Consider the following 22,266-nt stretch of genomic DNA (forward strand, 5'->3'; position numbering starts at 1 on the left):
AAAAGCTTAAATATAGATCGCTGGGTATCACAGCCTACGACGTCCAAAAGCCACAAGTTTCTGGATGCTTCCATCGGCTGCTTTAGTAGCCAACTCTCCTGCTCTGGGCCTCAGCCTGCGGCTGTGTGGCCAGAGACAGCCAAACTCTTCCCAGGAGCACAGATCTCTGATCAGGCCCACCCTACCCAGATTCCAGGTCCTTCCAGCCTCCCTGAGGCCCAGCAAGAAGGAGAAAATCATTTCCTAAACACCAGGGACCCTCACATTAATCCCTGTGGGTGCAGCTGGCGACAGCAGAAGAACTGCTTGTATAAGCCGTGTGAATTACCCTTGTCCCAAACCGAAGACCCGTTCATGAAATTCACCCCCATCTCTAGCGCAGTAGAGTTACTGAAGTTTGAGGTCTAGGGTGCTTTTTTTTCCTCTAACCTTCTGGAGGCCCCAGACCCCAAAGGCTCAAGGTGAGAATACCTGGGCTGCTCACTTCTAGCAGCCTCTCTAGAAGGAAAGCTACCCCCAAGATCATCATCCAATATGGGGAACCCCCTTTGATAGGAGGCCCACTAGCAAGAGCGGCAAACATCCCGAATCTCCTCCTGCCAGAACACAGCCGAGAACTCACAGCCTTTCCTTTGCTGCAAGGGACATTCTGGAACATATTTTCTGCTCCCTTGTCCACTCCAGTTACTGTCCTCAGGATAAATTCCTGAGAATTAAATTACCGGGGCAAAAGTTACATGCATGTTGCAGGTTTTTGAAACACAGGACCAAACTGCCGTCTGATTGGGCTGCGTATGGAGGATTTTTTTTTTGCCTTTTGTGTCTCGTAGCTTCCTGATAAAGCGCTGAGCAGTCTGGGCTGAATCAGCCACCAGACCAGATAAACAAGCTGGATTGTCGCTATTGCTGTTCTCTGCAACTAGGAGAGGAACTCCCTCGGATCCCGCCCAGGACCTGGAATTCTGGAGCACACAGACCAGACACCTTTGCACCTCGTTCCCCCTGCTCTGGCCCCACCCTCGCCGTCTTTCCCCGCCCCTGTACCTGGGTGGAGCCCGAGGCCAAGGCGCCAAGGCTTCCCAGTCCTCCATCTGTGCTCTGCCCAGAGCAGAGGCCAAAAGAGGGCTCTGAGCCCGGCCCCATGAGGACGCTCTTGACCATCCTGGCCGCGGGATCCCTGGCCGGTGAGTGCCCATCACCCTGTGGTCAGATCCCCTCCCACCTCCCCCGACACCCAGGAGGGTTGATCAGGTTTTTCTTCCCCATCCCAGGCAGTTTCGGTTTCCTCTCCACTAGGGCTGAACTGGGTAACAAGTTTCCCTGGAGAACTGGGGGAGACCTCAGTCGGGGAGGATGAGCGGGCCCCTCAGACCCTGGGCTCTGCCAGAGACTCAACTAACCTCTAGACTCAGGGATGTAGCCAGCTGTCTGAACTGGGGGTGCCAGATCCCCTCACCTCAATGGTTAGAGAATTGGCCTGAGGGAGGCAGACTCCCTGGACCCCTCGAATCATTCCGATAGCTGTATCATCCCTTCCTCTGCTTCTGGGCTTCGCTGGCCTAACAACGGGAGGTGGGAGAAGGACAGATGGACAAAACTTGAGTGCGACCATTGTGTCCCTCCACACCTTGCTGGGGGCCTCTTCCGGCCCCTCACACTAGATCCGAAAGAGCATATTCTCCCACATAGTGGCCAGGTCTGCTGCATCGACAGGTCTTAAAATACCCTTTGAAGGGCACCTGGATGGCTCAGCCGGTTAAGTGTCTGACTTCAGAACAGGTCATGATCTCGCGTTTTGTGAGTTCGAGCCACACGTCAGGCTCCGTGCTGACAGCTCAGAGCCTGGAGCCTGCTTCACATTCTGTGTCTCCCTCTCTCTCTGTCCCTCCCTTGCTCGCACTCTGTCTCTTGCTCTCTCAAAAATGAATAAACGTTAAAAAAAATTTTTTTTTTAAAAACCACCCTTTGAAAACAGAACTAAAAGGCATAGTTTCCAAATCCAGTAAAATGGGTTTCTTGATTTCTCGTTATAGAGAAATTTCAAACAGATGCGTGAGATCCCAGATGGTCTCTCTGCTCCACGAGATGGTTAATACAATTCAGGGAATTTTCCCGGGAAGTGAACACATAGTCCTGGCTGAAGAGTGGAAGGGAGGGTCCCTGAAAGGCTCTTTCTAGCTCAAGTGCAGGATGAAGCCCAAGCCCCCTCTGCTGCTGTCCCCTGCGTCAGCTGGGGGTGGGGGAGGAGCCACAATGCTCCCAGCTGCCGCCTGGGCCCCTCCAGTCTGTCTAACCCCAGCATCAAGTGGGTATTCCCAACACGCTGGGCCCTGATGAGTGAGGAAGATGTGCTGCATTTCTCAAAGCCTCCATTCTGATTGGAAGTCTTACAGGGTCTTGACCCTGTCAGATGGGGACCAAGGGGAAAACAGTCTTAGGAGTCGTTCAGAGCCGAGAAGGTTCTCCGAGACCCAGGTCTCCTCTGCCCTAGCATTCACAAGCTGATGCCAGAACATTTTGAATCGTTTTTTTTTTGTTTGTTTTTCTTTGGCTTACAACGTGTTGCCATGAAATTGTTTTTCCAAGCGAACATCAGAACTTCCTTTTCTAGGGGCTGCCGGTGTGTCAGTTTCTAGACAACACATGGGTGTCCAGGATTTCACAATGTAGACTTTCACCCAGGAAGTGCAGACACAACACAGGCTGAGGAACGCATGATGGACTTGAGGAGAAAAAGAAATGAGTCGGGTAGGAGGGAGAGGAGAGATCTTGTGAGCCCTCAACATCCCCCTCAAAAGAAGAATCCAACCAAGGTCTACCCACCCCATTTCTGGAAGCCAAGTTCAGTTCCTCCTGAAAAAGGGTGCCCAGCCTCCCCCCAGCCTCCCAAGCATGCCCCAGCCTCAGCCACCAGGCTCCCTCCAACCCGACTAGCCCACCAGGATACTGACCCCTACCAGCAAATTCCCACCGCAGCCCCTAACCCACCACTAGGGGTGGCTAAGACACCCCAGACAGACCCCGGCCTTCTCTCAAATCCCACCCTCCCTCTCCTGCCCTAACTTTACCACCCCACCGGAAGCCGCCATTCACTTCTGACTTCAAGTTGGACTCCCTCCCTCAACTTAAGATCTGAATCCAGGATAGCTCACTCCCTCCAGAACAGACCCCAATTCTGCCCAGACTCAGATCCAAGCAAGAGGTCAGCCACACCTTGGGGCTCGATAGCGTAGCCATCACATCGGCTAGAGGCAGTAAGACACCAGTCCCCTAGGCCTTGTTCTGAGAGCTCCAAGAAACCGGGAACACAAAGATTTCTATAGCTGCTGGGACTGACCAGCTCAGGTTCAAAGAGGAATGTGTCCTTAGACCCTGCCAGTGGATGCACAGCAGGGTCAGGCTGTCCTGATTGATACTCTTTCCCATCCCCTCAGGTGCCTCCTAAGCCCACGGACCCCTCTTGCAGAAATATCATATGTAGACTTGGAGTGGGGATTCAATAACAATCCACTGCCTTAGACCTTGGGCCTGTTGGTGGTCATGGTCATGTCCAGGGTGGGTGGAGGCACACACACACATCAAAGACACATATGTACACAAAGCCCCAAGGCCTTGACGCAGCTGGGTCCGCACCTGTTTATTTCCCACCCCAGCCAACCAGGCCCTTCCGAGCATGCTCAGAGGCAGCTGCCAGTCCCAGCCGCCGTTTTCCGGCAACCCTCTTCCTTTCCACAGACCAAGCGTGGAGGGCTGAGAGAAGAGCTTTTTGAGTGAAGGCTCTCATGTACAGTAAAGATTGCTTCAGGGACAGTGGTCCTCTGCTTGGGGCTCTGGCCTTTCCTGTCCCCTCCTTGCTCTACCGGACCCCCCCCATGACCAGTCTAGCACTATGACAAGAACTGCAGGCTCTGTCACGTACGAACTGTGATACTGAGCAAATAAACTTCTCTAGGGGCTTCCCCGGTGGCTCAGTCGGTTAAGTGACTGACTTTTGATTTCGGCCTAGGTCATGATCTCGGGATTCCTGGGTTCAAGCCCCAAGTCGGGGCTCTGTGCTGACCATGAAGAGCCTGCTTGGGATTCTCTCTTTCTCCCCCTCTCTCCCTACCCCTCTTCTCTCTCCCTCTCTCTCTCTCTCTCAAAATAGATAAATAAACTTAAAAACAAACAAACAAAAAACCTCTCTTAGCCTCAGCTTTTCTCATCCATAAAATAGGGGTAGGGGAGGGTAATGATAGTCACTACATCATCAGGTTGTTGGGAGGATTTAGAGAAGAGATTTAGCCTAGTGGCTGGCACTTGAAGTGTCATCTGCTGCTCTTGTCATTTTATTTGCCTGTAGGTAAAGTCAAATTATTCCCATCTTAGAGACAAAGAAAACAGTCCCCAGGGTCACCCTGCCCCTATGTGGCCTCAGTCAGCCTCCCTCTCCCCACCCCCCCGCATGAAGTCCATGTGGCTGCAGAATTTGCCTTTGCCTTCCCCATGGGCTAGGCAGGCAGGGACTGCTTCAGCCAACAGAGAGGCAGGAATTCACAATCATCTTCTCCACCCTTGTTTGAAATTGCTGACCCCGGAAAAGTTAGCCCTTGATGTTTTAGTTGAATAGTCACTGTGTAGTTGAGTATCTCTCAAACATCCAGTCGGTGAGGACGCCAACTTCAGATGGTGTTAAGAAGTGAATGAGAGCCAGCACCTGGCTGGTTCGGTGGGCGGAGCGCCCAACTCTTGATCTCGGGGTCATGAGTTTGAGCCCCACATTGGGTATAGAGGTTACTTTAAAATAAAATCTTTAGGGGACACCTGGGTGGCTCAATCAGTTAAGCAACTAACTCTTGATTTCAGCTCAGGTCATGATCTCACGGTTTGTGAGATTGAGCCCCTCATCGGGCTCAACACTGACACCACAGACTCTGCTTAGGATTCTCTCTCTCCCCCTCTCGCTCTCTGTCCCTCCCCTACTTGTGAGCCTGCACTCTCTCTCTCTCAAAATAAATAAACAAAAAAAAGAAAAAATTTGCTATTAAAAAAAAAAAGAAAAGTAAATGAGAGACAATAGCAAGTGTTGGCAGGGATGTGGATAACTGCACTGCCCAGACACTGCTGGTGGGAACGTAAGATGGTGCAGCCACTTTGGAAGAGAGTTGGCAAATAGTTTGGCAGCTCTTCAGAAAGTTCAGCAGAAGTACCATATGACCTAGAGATTCCATGCCTGGCTATGTACCCAACAGAGCTGAAAACGTATGGCCACTTAAAAACGTGGACACTGTTGTGCCCAATTCTCGAGTCCCCAGAGACCACCAAGGAGCCGGCACTGATGCAAGTACAAAAGGGTCTTTATTACAAGCTTGAGCAGGGGCTCACCCACCTACCGGTGTCGTGGCAGCAAGGTGAAGCCAAGAACAATAGCGAATAGGGTTTTTAAGGAGTAAGGAATGGAGGTGTTACAGTACATGTAGCATCATCACATAAGCACCAATTATAATTGTACAGCACCCCTGGTAACAGCTTTGACCATTCAGTATCTGTAAGGTGTTCATTACTTTTGGTGGGACCCAATCATGACTTTTGAGAATCCTTTGGAAATGACCAATTATGAGGTGAGTTCAAAGGGCCCACGGGGGGTTCAGGGAAGTGGTGAGAAATTGGCTAGTTTGTATAAAATAACTGCAGTTCCCAGCCTTGACTCAGACCATAGGAATGTTTTTTTGATTAGCTGATCTGAGGGCGGTCCGAGGATGGCTTTAGCCTTGAACAATCTGAGGCTTTTCCTGGAGCTGGGACTGGGGCTATGTGCAGCCCGAGGTTGCTCTTAATGGAGGACTTAATTTTTGGCTCTTCAACACAAATGTTCACAGCAACATTACTCACAATAGCCAGAAAGTAGAAACAACCCAAATGTTAATCAACTGATAAATGGATAAACCAAATGAGTGGTACACTATTCAGCCGTGAAGAGGAAGCAAGTACTGATTTATGCTACGACATGAATGAATCTTGAAAACCTTATGCTAAATGGAAGAAGCCAGACACAAAGAGCCACATCCTGGATGACTGTTTATATGAAAAGCCGAGACGAGGAAGATCCGTAGAGCCAGAGACAGATCTGCTTAGGGCTGGGGGAGGGGAGGCCTGGGGAGGCTCTGCTAATGGACACAGGGGTCCTCTTTAGGGCGATGACAATGTTCTGGAATTAGATAATGGTAACGGTTTCACAGCTTTGTGAATAAACTCAGAAACTACTGAATGGCATGCTTTAAAATGGTGAATTTCATGGGATGTGAATAATAATAAATATAATAATAAATAATAATAATAGTTCAATAAAAATTTTAAAAAGAAGTGAAGGAGAAGAGTGATGGCCCATTGCAGAGTCTCTGGTGAGTGGACTCCTCATCGGACCACTGGTCAGAAGGCTGAGGGCAGGGTCCTGTGCCCACCTGCTCACCCTGCTCCCCGCTTCCCACAGCCCACGTTGCTGAGGACACCTCGGATCTTCTTCAAAACGTAAAATTCCAGTCCAGCAACTTCGAGAACATCCTGACGTGGAACAGCAGCCTGGAGAGCGCCCCAGACACGGTCTACAGTGTGGAGTATAAGAAGTAGGCTTCCCTCTTCACATGACCTATTTTGATTCTGCTCTGAAACCAACCCTTCCAAGAAAATCCCCCTCCTCCATCTGTCCCCACGCCCCCACCTGGCTTGCTATTCTATAGTCTGCACCCCCACCCTCCCTAACCCCTCTCCCCTGCCGGAGAGAGCTTTGCTCCTTTGTGCTTTCTTTTGCAAAGGAAGGATAAGGTAACGGTTCAAATTACAGGCTCTGGAGTCCGACTGGCCAGGCTTGCCTGCCAGCTCTCACCTGTATAACCTTGGGCAACGGGTTGACCACACGAAGCCTGTTTCCCTACCATAAATAAGCGTAGCAAGAGGACCGTCATTGGATCGTTAGGTAGACTAATCAAAATAGTCAAGAACACCTGTGCCTGGGAAATAAAAAGCTGCCAATACCTGTTTTATTATTTCTGGTGAGACTAGGTCAACAGGAAGCTGTGCCCACCCGCTCCAGCCCGTGCCCTTGTTCCTGCCCACCTCCTTTCCTGTGCAGGGGAGGAGGTTGGCGTGGATTCGGGGGTCTGCAAACCTAGGTTCCGCTGCTGGTCCTGCCACTTCATCCTGTGGCAAGTCCCTTCCCCTCTCTGAGCCTCAGATCCCTCATCTGTAAAATGGGGATAACAATGGTTGCCTCAAAGGGCTTTGGTGACGATGAGCCCAGAATGTGAACTCAGGCTCGCTGAGTTCCCCAAGCGTAAGCCCCAAACACCTGCCCACACGTTACTTCTTTAAGCCTCAGCTTCCTTATTTGAAAAGGACGGAGAATGATATATAACCTCACGGGATCATTGCGAGGGCTAACAGGCCATCCGCATAAGGGGCCTGGGACACAGAATATACTAAGTAAATATTAGGTATCTTTATCATTATTAATCAACCAGAGGCCCAGTGCCAGGCCCGTTCATTAAAGGTGTGCTCCGGCCCCTCCCTCGCCCCCAGGTACGGAGAGAGAGAGTGGCTGGCAAAGGAGGGCTGCCAGCAGATCACCCGGAAATTCTGCAACCTGACCGTGGAGACGGGCAACCTCATGGAGCTCTACTACGCCCGCGTGACTGCCATCGGTGCTGGAGGCCGGTCAGCCACCAAGATGACCGACCGGTTCAGCTCCCTGCATCACAGTGAGTGAGCGCCCCTCATTGTAGGGAGGGGGCGGAGGACGGCCCTCCAACTGGGGAGCAGTTAGAGACGTGGCTTTTAGGGAAGGTACCCCCACCTAGACAGCATCCCATGTGCAATTGCCATCTTCCTCCAACTCCATCCCGACCTCCCCAGCTCAGTTCAACTTCATCTTGCCTCTCGATGACAGCCAAGGTCTCCTAACTCAGCGCCCTCCTCTGGCCTTGACTCGTTTCTAGTTCTTAGTCTTGGTCTCTGCCTCAACATCACCTCCTAAGGGGGAGTCCACACTCTCGGCCCCAGGGACCTCATTTCGCTACGTCACCACCTGTTATTCTCTGTCACAGTAAACTGTTCATTGTCTTCATAGCTCATCTCACCATTTGCTTACATGTATATCATCTCCTCCCGCAATAAAACATGCGCTCCGCATGGAGGCACGGAAGCCCCTGTACTCTCAGTCCTTTGCATACGGCCTGGCATGTGGGAATTACTCAATATGCAACTGATGAGTGAATGAATGAATGAATGAAGAGTATGAGTTGCCAAACTCCCCACACGAACTAACCAGGTGCTGATGTTCACTTACTGACTTAACAGCCACATGGTTGTCCAAGAAAATAAAAAGTAAAATTAAACAAGTTACTTTATTTATTTACTTATTTTTACAAACAGTTTATTGTCGGGTTGGTTTCCATATAACACCCAACAAGTTACTTTATTTTTGTCTTGGCTTGCCCAAGTAATACATATTTACTGTCAAAAATTCAGAAAATATAGAAATGCACACAGAAAGATGAAAGTAGCCCAAAATAATCTGAACATTTAAACATAACCATGGTCGCCAGCTACTGTTTCTACTCTTTCGTAAGCTGGTTGGTTGGTTGATTGGTTGGTTGGTTGGTTGGTTTTCATAGAATGCGATCAGGAACATTTGCCCATGTCATGAAGCATTTTTCCACAACATGGCCATCTCCTGGCTGCAAAATGATCTAATCGATGGAAGTAGCCTTAATTTACTTCCCTCGTTCCCTTTATGAGGATTTTTAACTCAGTTTTTTATAAACAAAACTGAAGTTCACAGTCTTCTAGCTCGGATGTTTTTGACCACGGTGGCCAACAGACCCTTGAGGGATTTTTATAAATTAGCTTCGGGGGGAGTAGACTTCATGAATCCCTAAAATTGAGTGGAAAATATTTGTATATGTACGTACATCTTGGGGGAGAGAAGTTCCGTGACGTTCATTAAATTCTCAAAGAGGTCTGTAAATCAGTAAGGGTTATTTGATTATTCGGAGAATTTTGTCTTGAGCGAGATTGAAGTCTTAGGTCTAGCCTTTGAGGCCAAATCAATAATTTGAGGCATCCCAAACATTATTTAGGTTATGTAGTTGAACCATCGGTCCCCAAAGCTGTCATCACCAATAGACTGGGGGAAAGGGTGCTATGGGCAGACTCGAGGTAGGGATTGGGGAGGCAGGGGCATGGTTAACCTAGGGGGCCAGTGCCCCTCCTCCTGAGGTCTTCCCACTCACCCCTGGGCACCTCTTTGCCAGCCTTAAACCCAAACACCAGTTGCTTGCAGAACTTTTGTCTTCTCACCTGTTTGTTTAACTTTCAAAGCATAGCTGGGGTAGGGATGGGAGGAGAAGGGAAGTAGTCAGTCCTATCCCATGGTCCGGGGCAGCCTCAGATGCCGCTGGCTGATTCCAGCCTTTTCTTTTTGCGTTTCCCTCTCCCCTTTCTAGCTACCATCAAACCACCCAACGTGACCTGTATCCCCAAGGTGAGATCCATCCAGATGATTGTCCATCCCACCTCCACGCCTATCCACACAGGGGATGGCCACCGGCTAACCCTCGAGGACATCTTCCATGACCTATCCTACCACTTAGAGCTCCAGGTCAACCACACCTACCAAATGGTAAATATATGTGCCTCCCTAGTCCTTCATGCCTGGGAAACTCATTTCCCTCTCAATGAGATCTGTGTTGCTTTAGGCAGAAAGATGTGTTTTCTATATACATTTTTTAGCATTTTCTGAAACACAGCCCTCCTTCTTGTAGATCACATACACAATAGCATGCCAAAGTCTCTGACAAGTCCTGCAAAGCCAAGTCTCCAGTTTTAATTCATTGAATACAACCGCTCTCAAATTTCTTGATCAGAGAAACTCTTTTGATTTTGCATGATTTTTTACCTTTATCTTTTGCCTAATGCCTTATAACATCCTGGAAAGCAACCTCTATTAACATCTTCAGATGTCTACTTTGAAAAATGCTGGAATCTATTTCTACTACTGCAATTCATTTTGCTGGTTCTCCACTATTTTCAGCAACTGGACACAGGCAGTGTCTTAAGATCACTAACAAGGAAAGGTGGAAGGCAAGGGTATAAAGGGTCAAATCGTATACAAGGTATTTCTTTTATACCCAGGAAACAGGTGGTATTTTCTCCCAGCATGTGCCACGAGGCCATAATTCCATTGAATGACTATTTCTGCACCCAAGATGTTTATAATCTAATAGATGAAGAAGGAGCAAAAAGAAGAATTCAAACAATTATAAATAGAGGAAAATAAGGGTATTGTGTGGGGTGGACCAGAGGAGGGGACGGGAGAGGGGAGATGGCAGCTCAGAGAGTTCTGGAAACAAGAGTTCTGGAGAAGCTTCAGAACTTTCTGGTGCCAATGCCAATTCCTGAGATGTGCCAAGTACTACATGCTTATTATATCCCTTAATCTTTACCATAACCCTGAGAGGGAGGTGTTATTATCTCTGTTTTCTGAACGAGAACACAGAGGCTCGGAGAGGTTAACGCACTCGCTCAAGATTGTTCAGCAAATAATAGCCTAGTCAAGATTCCTCTCCAGCCCTGTTCAAAGCCCACGTTTTCCCCTCATTGGCCCAGACTGCCCCACCACGACCAGAGACAGAAGCAGGAAAACTTAAAACCTTACTGACAAGCACCAAACTGCCCAGTTTGGCTGGAGCGTGGGGACTGGCACAAGAGAAGGTGCTTGGGCCTTCTTCCAGGCTATTCAGTGAGATTCTGCACTTGCATGTCTGGGATCTGAATTCTTAGTGAGCAACCCAAGTGCTTCTTACTCACCCCGAAGCTGGACAACCACTGATGTAGAGGAGCCATGGGAGAGGTGAACCTGGAAAGACAGGCTACGAAGTAGAGGTCTCGGGTGGTGGACAGAGAAGTTCTGTTTATTTCCACAGTCAGGAGAGCAGTTAGAGATGCCTGAGCAAGGAGAGTCCTTACCACATCAACTGTTGGTAAATATTTGGGCTTTTGCTGAATGTCTTACTCACAACCGAATTCAGTTTGTGGCCAGAGAACATACGCCGTGTGATTGCAATCCTAAATTTACAGAGACTTGTTTTATGGGTCAGCATATGGCTGGTCTTGGTGAGTGATCCATGTGCACATGAAAAGAATGTGTATCTTGTCATTGCTGGATAGAGCACTGTATAAATATATCAGTTAGATAAAGGCGGCTAGTAGTGTTATTCGGATCCTCTATGTCTTTCCTGATTTGGGGAGGGTCTACTGTTCTTTTTATTTAAGAGTATTAAAATCTCCACCTGGGGCACCTGGGTGGCTCAGTCAGTTAAGCGTCCGACTTCGGCTCAAGTCATGATCACATGGTTTGTGGGTTCGAGCCCCGCATCGGGCTCTGTGCTGACAGCTAGCTCAGAGCCTGGAGGCTGTCTTCGGATTCTGTGTCTCCCTCTCTCTCTGACCCTCCCCTGCTCATGCTGTCTCTATCTCTCTCTTAGAAATAAATAAATACACATTTTTAAAAAAGAAAAAGAAAATCATTGCCTGCTAATTCCAAATTTTGGTCATCTTGGAATGTGTCACCACTGATTGTCTTTTCTCCTGAGTATGGATCACATTTCCTCTTACTCTTCCCATCTTACCATTTTAGAATGTATCCTGGATGTCGTGAATGGTATAGTGAGGGGCTCTGGATTCTGTTCTGTTCCTCCAAGGAGTATTGATTTGTCTTGTTTTATTTTAGCAGGCAGGTAATTTGGCTGGACTTCCAACTCCAAAATGTCAGTCCTGTTCTTTCACCTTTACCTGGACTGCTTGGAGTTTACCCTACTCACTTTAGGGGCCAGCCAGGGATTTGGACAAGTTTATACTCAGAACTTGGACCTCCCCCCCTCTATGGACCACTCTTATCTGCGATGTCTCCCCTCACTTTCTAGCTGTTATGATTGCCCAGAACTCTCTCTTATTATTATTCAAACCAGTAAGATTATAAGGTTTCTATTTAGGTTTAAACCACACCACAAGCTAAAAGACATTAAACAAAATCCACCCAATGCCTTTCTCTTCCTCTTTTCTCCAATATCTACCTGCTTTTGCTTACTCTCCAATGCCTACGGGTAGTTCTTATTTTGGCGAGAGTTTACAGTGGATGCTTCAGGGAGGGTTGGTCCAAAGAAGCTATAAATTCCCGGGAGCAGAAAGAAGAGAGCTCGAATATGAAAATGAATGAGAGATCAGGTAGAAAGTTGCAGGCTTTTGGAACGGTAGCGTCTGGAAATACTGGGGCCTGAAGGAGGCTGGAGGCAGTAAAAAATTTGGGAAGGGAGGAATCTTGGGCCCTCGCAACCTGCTGGACTTGTATCACACAGTATTTAATGTGCAATTTCAACCGTGTGAGTTGCACAAAACAGTAAGTTACAAAATCCGTTTGTGTACTCCTTCATCCACTTACACTCCCCTCAAAAAATAAAAATTAAAAAAAACCCTAAACCCTGGATGCCACATGCCTGGAAAGGGGAAGACATGGCTGAAATGCAAAGAAGCAAAGAAGAAAATTCTTAGCGTTCGAATGCCCAAGGACACAGCTCTGGACCCTTTAAAGGAGGGTCTGTGGATCATGTCAGGGCAACGAGAAACAAAGGATATGAGAGGGGCTTTGTCAAAAATGGCTTCAGGTTTTGGGCCTTGAATATCAGAACTAGAAGGACACTATTGACGGAGCTAGGGAATTGAGCACAGGTGCAGGTTTGGGGTTTGGGATGGGGTGGGACCCAGAGAGGAGAGATCGGCATGCTTGGACATGCTGAGCTAGACATGCCCATGTAGTGCGATCCAGCAGCGAGCTAGAAGTGCACGTCAGAAACTTCATGGCCCTTCCTGACTTTCCACACAGTGGCGAGCACAGGATCCATAGGTCCAGATAAGATCACTAAGTGCGAGAGTAAGTGATGAGAGAAAAAAAGGATGAGAAGCAAATCTTGCAGAACCACAGAACTGAGATGCTGAATCAAGAGAGGGAGGATGAGAACCAGAACAACAGAACGAGGCAGCCAAGGGAGGAGTTCAAGGTCAAGAGGTTGGAGACACACCAAAGGGTGAGAGCTAGAGAGCAGCTCCAGCAGAAGGGACAGCAAATGTGAAGGAGCAGACAAGATGCAGCACGCAGGAAGAGCAGGCATTTGGAACTGGCAGAGCCTGAAGGGCCAGGTGGGCTGCGGACAGGGAGGCAGGGACCAGGGTTTTATCCAGTGATATGGGCCAAGCCATCCAAAGACTGGAATAAAGGGGCATTGGAATTATATTAATCTTTTGGAAATATCACTTTGGCACCAGGAGAAATATGGAAGTGGACAGGGGCGAAACCAGAGATAGATGACCCGTCTATCGGCAGAAGCCGCTGCCGGAGTCCAGGCTCAAGATGGGGAGGCCCAAGTAAGGCAGAAGCAATGAGGAAGGCAAGAAGAGGGATGGGGATTCAAGGGCTCTTGAGGTTTGACAAAGAAGGAGGAAGAGGAGGAGGAGAAAAACTAGAAGAGAGATAATGGTGATGATGATGGTGGTGCTGGTGGTGGTGGAGATGGTGCTGGTGCTGGTGGTGATGGTAACAGCAGCTAGTATAGAGCGCTTTATGGACCAGACACTGTTCTAGTGAAAGCACATGTGGCTTGGTGACTGATTGGGTTTACAGAGAAAGCGGAGGATGGGAGAATAGGAATAGAGCATTGCAGACCAATCAGCAGCTTTGGGTTGGGAGCAGGTGGACCATACTGAGTGTAGTAACCCAGGCAGAGGTGTGCACAGGCTTTCTTGGGCTCCATATGGGCTGGTGTGTAAGAGGAGTCACTCTGGGTTCTCTATCAAATTCAGCACCTTGGAGGCAAGCAGAGAGAATACGAGTTCATTGGCCTGACCCCTGACACAGAGTTCCTTGGGACCATCAGGATTTTCGTGCAAACCTTGTTCAAAGAGAGCGCCCCCTACGTGTGCCGAGTGAAGACCTTGCCGGGTAAGTTCAACTGAGGCCAGAGGGACGTGGGACTCCCGACTTCAAATCTTGCCTCTGTGCTTTCTTCCCTCTAACCACGGTGAGGTTTGGTGGTGCACAAAAACTACAGAAGGATTATTAGCGTATTGCTAATAAAAGTCAGTGTTTGCTTATCCATCACTGAGTTAGCTGATGGGTTATCATTAAACATGTTTAATCCCCACCCTCCAACCTGCTGGATAGCCTCTCTCCGGCCAGCTTCGTATATTCCCTGGCAAATTCACCTTAATATTAACCCAGGTGAGATATACTAAGAAATAATCCGCAGAAGGGGAAAGCAGAGATGATAAAAAGTTCCCTCAATAGCTTCCAAAGTCAAAGAATAGTAACAGTGATAAGAACTAGCCTCTCTGCAATGCTAGCCAGGAACCAGGCACCAGTAAGTACAATCCTCACGAGCTACCTACAAGACTGGTCCAATTATCACCTCGTTTTTCTGAAGACACTAAAGTTCAGAGTGGTTAAGTAACCTGCTCAAGGGCACACAGGTGGCGAGGGATAGAACAAGGCTGTATTCAGGAGACCATGTTCTCATTACCGCACTACTACAGAAATTGTTTTGAGTCATCGGCTCAGGGAGATGGCGCCCCAACCTCCCCTTCCTCCAGCACACTGAAACTCAACTCTCATCATTAAACATCATGATATTTTTATTAGCGCTCGTGTTCACAGAGATAGAAATGTTGTCATACTCAGAGCTGCAAGCTGAGATGAAAGTGATAGGAGTGGGTCGGATGGATTTGGAAAAAGAGTCTCGTCCTTAGTCATCAAGTTCAGATTAATGATGTCAGTAGGTGATTTCTGTGCTAGTGAGAGGTGAGGCAGCTGCTAGAGGCTGGGCCCTAGGGTGTACCTGTAGCTTGGTAGAATCACCATCCGGGAAGCTCTGGCCCCCCGTGTTGTTCAAGAAACTCACCTCGCCAGTCACCCCAAGAAACCACAAGAGACCGATTTCTCTACCCAAGTCCCAATGCATTCATTTTCAGGGGAAGAGATGCCTGGTAGAAAGGCCAGCACTGGCCACTTGCACGGGGCATGCCTTTCCCGGGGAAGGGCCGCTAGGAGACCAGAATAGAACTTGGCAAGAGCAGAACTAGAAAAGGAAACCGACTTGATGGGCACCAAGCTGGGAGCATGTATCTGATTTGTGACTCTTTCCCCTGGATGGACTAGACAAATCTCCCCATTCCTTGCCTACCCCTGCCCCACCCCGCTTTCTGACAACGTGCAGACCCCTCTGCCCTTTCCCTTCTATTGGCTTGTCCTTACACGATCGAGCTCATGATGTGACACCTTTTATTTTTTCCTAAGACTGTAGATACTTTTACCTAAGTCACACTGCTTATTGGCTATTTCTTCCTGACATCTAGAAGGCACCTTATCCTTCGAAATTAAGTATATTAACAATAATTCCTACCACCTGTTAAGTATCCACTCCGTTGCCAAGCACTGTGTTAAAAATGCTTTCTTTACATGCATTATCCCATTTAATCTTTATAACAACCCTGCAGGTTGGGAAGTCTCTTCCCCATTTTACAGAGAGGAACTCTGGCTCAGAGAGGCTAAGCCACTTACCGGCAACTACACAGCTGGTCAGTTCATCTAATCTTGAGCCCTGGGCTCTAAGCAGCAATTTTGTTTTTGGCTGGAACTCTCTATTGCGCATGTATATCTCTTATTTCCATTCCAGAGTGATATGTCCTGCCCTTGACCCCATATGATACGTGACCCCGTATCATGCAGTCTATCTTATTCCCAGAGTCCAGAATTTCCACTTTACTTCTCAGGATGTCTGGGAAGGTCACAGCTGGTGATCGGCACCCCACGCTGAAGCCACAGGAGGAATGGAAGGAGGGTGGCCTGGAGGGTTAAAACCGCTGGAGAACACAAATCACCAGTTTGGGCAAAAACCCCACCTACTGCTTCCTTACCACTTCCCCTACCGTCCCACCTGAGCTGGTGACAGGAAGTGTGTCATGCCAAGAACAGGTTGCGTCAGTCCCAAAGATGCGGGACCACAGGGAGAAGGCTCAACGCTGCTAACGTCCTCCTTCCCTTTTAGAAAGGGCGGTGCCGTCCCAGGCTCCCTCCTGAGCAAGATCACCCAAACACCCAGCTCCTTACCTTTGCAGGGAGGCACGGAGGACAGGCCTCTCCCACTGCCATGCCCCCCCCCACACACCCCCTCTGTCTCTGCCCCCGGCCCCCTGCTAGGGAGGCAGGGCTGTCCTCAGACCCAGGCAAGAGAGGTCTCTTTAGAAGGCTCTGCTCCGTCCATACTCTGGCCTTGACCCTCCCCACAAGATGAAGAGTCCTTAGGTCCAAATGCACAGGGCCCCCGGAGCCTGTGACCTCCCTTCTAGACCGCACTCTGAGTACCTGGGACCCCAAAATGCCCTGTACAAATGCCCCGCGCCTGTGTCCAGTCTAGCAGATCTGTTCCTTGCATCCTTCCTCCCAAGAGGAGACACTGTTGATGTGCAGAGCCTCAGCCCGAAGTGTGGCCAACAGGTGGCTATTTGTTTGGAGGCAGGGGGCACGTGGATGAGCTTGGCTGTGTGGGCTCGGCAGCCCACATCCAGGTGCACAAGTCCCCTACCAGAGAGGGGTGGGGCGGGGGGGGGCCAGGGGCCTGTGGCAGGCTCTCCCTGCACCCCCACATTTGAGCAGAGGGACTCCAAGGAATCCAGGAATCCAAAATTCAAATCTAGCCTTCCAGGTTGTTATGTGTTTTTTCATTTATTTTTATTTGAGAGAGAGAGAGAGAGAGAGAGGGTCCCAAGCAGGCTCTGCACTGAGCCAGGTCGGTTATAAAATATATATTTGTCAGGGTGGGAGCATATAACATATTGTACTTAGTGTAAGAATGATTTATAAATTCTGGATATTTAGACATCTTGTATGTGGCCCTCTCCTTGTGCTCTTGACCCCACCTGCACGTGTTGGGGGCAGGAGAGACCTTCCCGAGCCTTGCTGACGAGGGCGGGGCGGGGAAAGCAGAGGCCTGTGGCATCCATGCGGGATCGGGCCCGGACCAGATCCCAGCCTCAGTCTTCCTGCCCTGGCCCCTTTGCTCCCCCAGATCGGACGTGGACGTACTCCTTCTCAGGCGCCTTCCTGTTCTCCATGGGCTTCCTCGTCGCAGGGCTCTGCTACGTGAGCTACAGATATGTCACCAAGCCGCCTCGGCCTCCCAACTCCCTGGTGAGCAGTTGCGCCTGGCGCAAGAGGGAGCAGGGCACATGGGCCCCGGGGACCCCTGGCTCTCCCTGAACAGCAGGGAGAAGCGTGTAGTACAGAAAATTAGACCTCCTTTCTCTTCTCCAACCTAAAATCGACAAAGATGTGGCCCAGCAAGGTATATTGGAGAAGGGTAGGCGGCCGGAAACAGTGGGCTTGGAAGAGAAAACCCACATGACTTGAAAGCATCCATGTCTAGGCAGGCAACCTAGGAGAGCAGGCATCTCCAAGGGGCAGACAGGGCTGGGCACTGTGGGAAGCCCTGGCACTCATGGCCAGTCAAAATGGGCCGCCGAGGAATGCGAGCCAGTGTAGCCAGGGTTTCTAAGCCCTAAGTAAACCACCCAAGCCACACCAGCAGCCCCAATATGGCGGCCAGTGCTGGCTCTCTGCTAAAGCACCAGGGCCTGCTGCCCAGGACCTGATGGGCCTGGGGATCTAGGAGCTGGCTCTCGTTTATGTGAGGGACAGAGGAGCTTGAGGGCATTTTGCTCAATGTCAAAGCCCAGATGAGCCATTTCCTATAAAGCTCTCCTGCCTCCCCCTCTCCTCCATCCTTTCCCACCCAGCCCCCTGTATCACACCCATGGGGACCCATGAGTGAGGAGCAGTTTGGGCCACCACCTCGAGAGTGTACCCCTCGGTAACCTCCAATCTGAGTCACCTACTTCCTGGATTATCTATCTTCTCTAGAAGCCACAGCCTCTGTCTCTCCTTAAGATAGCCTAGACTTTAGAGGTGGCCCCCAACTCAAGCCTCAACTGGGAGCCCTGTCCCTTCACAGAGGCCCAGCATTTAGAGGAATCTCTGGAAAGCCAAGGGGGTGTGCGAGTCCCCCAGGTGGTCTACCCCATCCCCTCTGCCTCCCCTTGGAGGACCCTGACCCTCCGCGGCACCGGCAGGGAGCTTAGAACATGTCCTGACGGGCTTACCGTTGCTGTCCCCGCCCAGAACGTCCAGCAAGTCCTGACCTTCCAGCCTCTGCGGTTCATCCAGGAGCACGTGCTCGTCCCAGTCTTTGACCTGAGCGGCCCCAGCAGCCTGGCCCAGCCCGTCCAGTACTCTCAAGTCAAGGTCTCCGGGCCCAGGGAACCCCCAGGAGACCCGCTGCCTCACAGCCTGTCTGAGATCACCTACCTCGGGCAGCCAGACCCCTCCATCCTCCGGCCCCCTGGAGTGCTGCCTCACCAGATGCTCTCCTCACTGTCCTTTGCGCCTCAGGCTGCCCCAGAAGTTGGGCTCCCATCCTACGCACCTCAAGTGACCCCCGAAGCTAAACCTCCATCGTACATGGCCCAGGCCGTCTCTGAGGTCCAGCCTCCCTCCTACACTCCTCAGACCACTCCAGACAGCTGGCCTTCTTCCTATGGGATGTGTGTAGAAGGTTCTGGTAAAGACTCCCCACCTGTGACACTCTCTAGCCCCAAACACCTCAGGCCTAAAGGTCAGCTCCAGAAAGAGGCACCAGAAAGATATACCAAGAGGTATATCCCAGAAGGCCTTTCTCTGCAAAGGGTGACCTTCTTGGATATGAAGGACCCCCAAGAAGCAAACTCCTTCCACCAGCATCTGGGGGTTCACCCGGACAGAGTACCTGACCCCTGTGTGCTACACAGAGGGAAACCAGGGACATCATCGCACCTGAAGGGCCAACTCCCCCTCCTCTCCTCTGTCCAGATTGAGGGCCACCCTGTATCCTTCTGTTTGAACTCTCCTTCCCTCCCATGTTCCCCCACAGACCAGGAACCAAGTCCCTGGGGCCTGCTGGAGTCCCTCGTGTGTCCCAAGGATGAGGACCCTGTATCTGAGACTGAGGCCCAGGGCCCAGCCCCTCAGGCATCAGACCTGACGCAGCGCCCAGAACTGGACTCTCTCTTCAGGGGCCTGGGCCTGACCGTGCAGTGGGAGGCCTGAGCCGAGAACAGGGCGGGCCTGGGCCTTCCTCTGTCCCCACCCAACCTCACACCACCGGCCAGCACTCCCACACCCAACCGGGCCGCACGCTGGGCAGCCCAGCCTCAGGTGAGTGCCCATGAAAGGGCCAAAGGAAAGAGGGGCACGGGGCCCCTGCCGCGGGTGAGCTACGGCTGGAGCAAAATGGCATGATAAGGACTGCAGCCCAGGGGTTCCGCGTGTGCATCGTGTGCAAACGAGCGCGTGCAAGCGGAGCTCCGTGGGGCCAAAGGGGTGTGGGAGTTAACGCGGGGAGGCTGCACGGAGATCCAGCACCCCGGCTCCTAAGATGCTGGACAGGAAGTTCTCCAGCCCATTCCTGGCCAGATCCGTAAACTAGTGGGACAGTGAGGTCTCTACTTCCTCTGTCGTTACCCTCTCCCAAGAAACAGCCCGGGAGGGACCCTCATAGCAGGCTGGGCAGAGTCAGGACTGCTGAGCTCTGCCAAGGCCAGAGGCTGCACGAGGCAGGGGTGCGGCCCAGGGCTCATTCCCAGCCCGGCTACCGCCTGAGATCACGCAGGCTCCACTTCGTTCCCCTGCTGGGGGCTCCCCCCCTCCATGGAATGCAGGTCCCCCAGGGAGGGAGGACACACGGAGCCTTTCCTGCCTGCAGACGTTTCTGACCCTGTTTTGAGAGCAGGGTTTGTAACGAGCACCGGGTCATGTGGCCCTTGAAACAGACACAACAACAAAGTGCACTTACTTCACAACTTTGGAAACTTAGCTCATCTGGGTGCAAGTTCCAGCCTTACCACTTACCGGCTGTATGACTTCAAGCAAATGAATCACTCCTCAAAACCTCAGTTTCTTCATCTGTAAAGTGGAGATAATAACACCTACTTCACGGGGGTGTGGTGAGGATGAAATTAATTAATGAAATGTCTCTAAAGTCCTTAATTGTGCCTGGCACATGCGCAGTGCCCAGGAAATGTCCTGTTGCGATGTTTTATAATCAGGCAGCACAGTGAGTGACCCACTCCCCCAGGTCAGGATGGCTTCAGCCTGGGCATTTTCTCATGGGCTCAAATCACCCTGATTTTCTCAGGATCGCCTTGGGCCAGGCCAGAGGGGCTGGGCTATCTGGGGGAGGCGGAGGGAAACGGGGTTTGAAGACAGATGGAAGCTTCTCCCTGAGGTTGTAGGAGGAAGCTGCTTGCGGGTGGGGTGTCGTTCCCAGGGGACCTCCTCCCCGACAGCTCACCAGAGGCGGTGCAGGGCTTTCTTGCCCTTCTGCCCCCGCTCGGGGCTCCTCCTACATAAGGAAAGGGCTCCGTGCTCATGCTGTGGGGTGCTGGCCTGCCCTTTGTACCATTTGCCTCTCAGATGAACCCTACGATAAGATAAGATAACTGAGGCCCGGAGAGGAGAAGGGACTCAGCGAGGGACACCCCCGTGGAAGCCATGACGTAGCTGGAGCTCAAACCTAGTGCTTTCTTTCTTTTTTTTTTTTTTAAATGTTTTATTTATTTCTGAGAGACAGAGAGACAGTGTGAACAGGGGAGGGTGGTCACAGAAAGAGGGAGATACAGAAGCTGAAGCAGGCTCCAGGCTCTGAGCTAGCTGTCAGCACAGAGCCCGACGCGGGGCTCGAACCCATGAACCGTGAGATCATGACCTGAGCCGAAGTCAGACGCTTAACCGACTGAGCCACCCAGGTGCCCCAAACCTAGCCCTTTCTGTCCTCATCACGAGAAGGAACTTTCCACACTGTTCTGGATTCTCAGAGATGAGACTAATGTGGATTAAGGAAAGGGGGCCCCAATGGGGTCCTTAAGGGGCCAGGACCTTTCATCACCTTCCTGTCCCAAAGCCCGTTCCGAATATTTCTGAGAAACAGGATCAGAGTCGGGTTGCCTGGGCATGGCCTTCCTGAAGATACAGTGTGCTCTCTTCATCTCCCCTCATCTTCCTCACCCCAGTCCCTACCACACAGCACCAGGTGGTGGTGCCCTTATCTGTAATTAATGTTTAACATCTCTTCAGGGTCACTGGTCTAGACCCAGTAGCTCCATAACACAGGGGTGGGCTGCCCTCCTGAGCACCCCAGCCTGCTCTCTCGGCAGCCCAGCAGCTGCTAAGGTGGCCCCGAGGATTGTGCCCCTCCCCCCCCACTACCAACAAGTCTGCTTCCTGTCCCTTGAGGCGAACTTGGCCCAAGGTTGTCTATCCTCACCTTGTTGAGTAGTGAGAAACAGCTTAACAGGCAGACTGTTCTCACCAGGTAAGGGGGATGAGGAGTCACAGAGATTTTTCTTTTTAGGCTGTAAACATCATTTCCGACTCATAGGGCCGTGCAACTCAGAGTGACAGACAGATGCCCCAGCTACTCCACGACTCTCGGAGGGTGGAGTCTGAGTGCCTGAGGAGAGAGATGAATGGCCCTGCGCCCTGTGACACTCATCAGGCTGCACTGTCCCCACTGAGGGACAGGCACCAGGTCTCTGGTCTCCCAAGCAGGCAGCCCAGGCCTGCAGATAGGGCTGGAAGCAGCTGGAAGACAGAGTGTCTAAGGCCCCCTGGAGCTGGGCTGAGGCACTGGCACCCCCGAGTGTCCTAGACCCTGACCCCGTTATCAGGAATCGCTGTAGCCTGGCCCCGCCTGGCGCAGCGAAATGAGTGTTCGTGGCAGAGCCCGGCCCAGGAGTGAACGGACCGTGTGGCCGCTGTAGCAGCACCAGCAGCCGTAAGAAGGAGAGGAGAGACTCCACCATGTTGCTCGGCGGTTTACTTACCAGACCCCCGTCCTCCCCGACCTCCCACCATAGGTCCTATGATTGATATCTTGCAAGGGAGGAAAATGTGGCTCAGAGAAGTTACTTGCCCAAGTTGGTTTTCTAAACTTGCCTCATCATGAGAATCCCCTGGGAACTTACTAGAAACATAGCTTCCCCAGGCTCCCACCCACACAGCCCTGCTAAATCCACCGCTCCTGGTGAATCTGTATTTCTAATAAACACCTTTGGTGATTCCTCTCGGGCACGTGGAGGGAACAGTGCCCTCACCCC

General features: G+C 51.0%; 1 protein-coding gene across 1 annotated transcript; it reads left to right on the forward strand.

The window, feature by feature from the left end:
- Positions 1–933: 933 nt before the first annotated feature.
- On the forward strand, positions 934–20,738 carry IL22RA1 (interleukin 22 receptor subunit alpha 1). Its single transcript, XM_077775667.1, has 7 exons — positions 934–1,184; positions 6,470–6,602; positions 7,555–7,733; positions 9,480–9,655; positions 13,888–14,026; positions 17,148–17,269; positions 18,257–20,738. The coding sequence occupies exons 1-7, from the start codon at positions 1,142–1,144 to the stop codon at positions 19,217–19,219; spliced, it is 1,755 nt and encodes a 584-aa protein (XP_077631793.1). The 5' UTR covers positions 934–1,141; the 3' UTR covers positions 19,220–20,738.
- The last annotated feature ends 1,528 nt before the right edge of the window (positions 20,739–22,266 follow it).

Source organism: Crocuta crocuta, unplaced genomic scaffold (assembly GCF_008692635.1).
Source record: "Crocuta crocuta isolate KB4526 unplaced genomic scaffold, BGI_CrCroc_1.0 scaffold127, whole genome shotgun sequence".
NCBI classification, from domain to species: domain Eukaryota; kingdom Metazoa; phylum Chordata; class Mammalia; order Carnivora; family Hyaenidae; genus Crocuta; species Crocuta crocuta.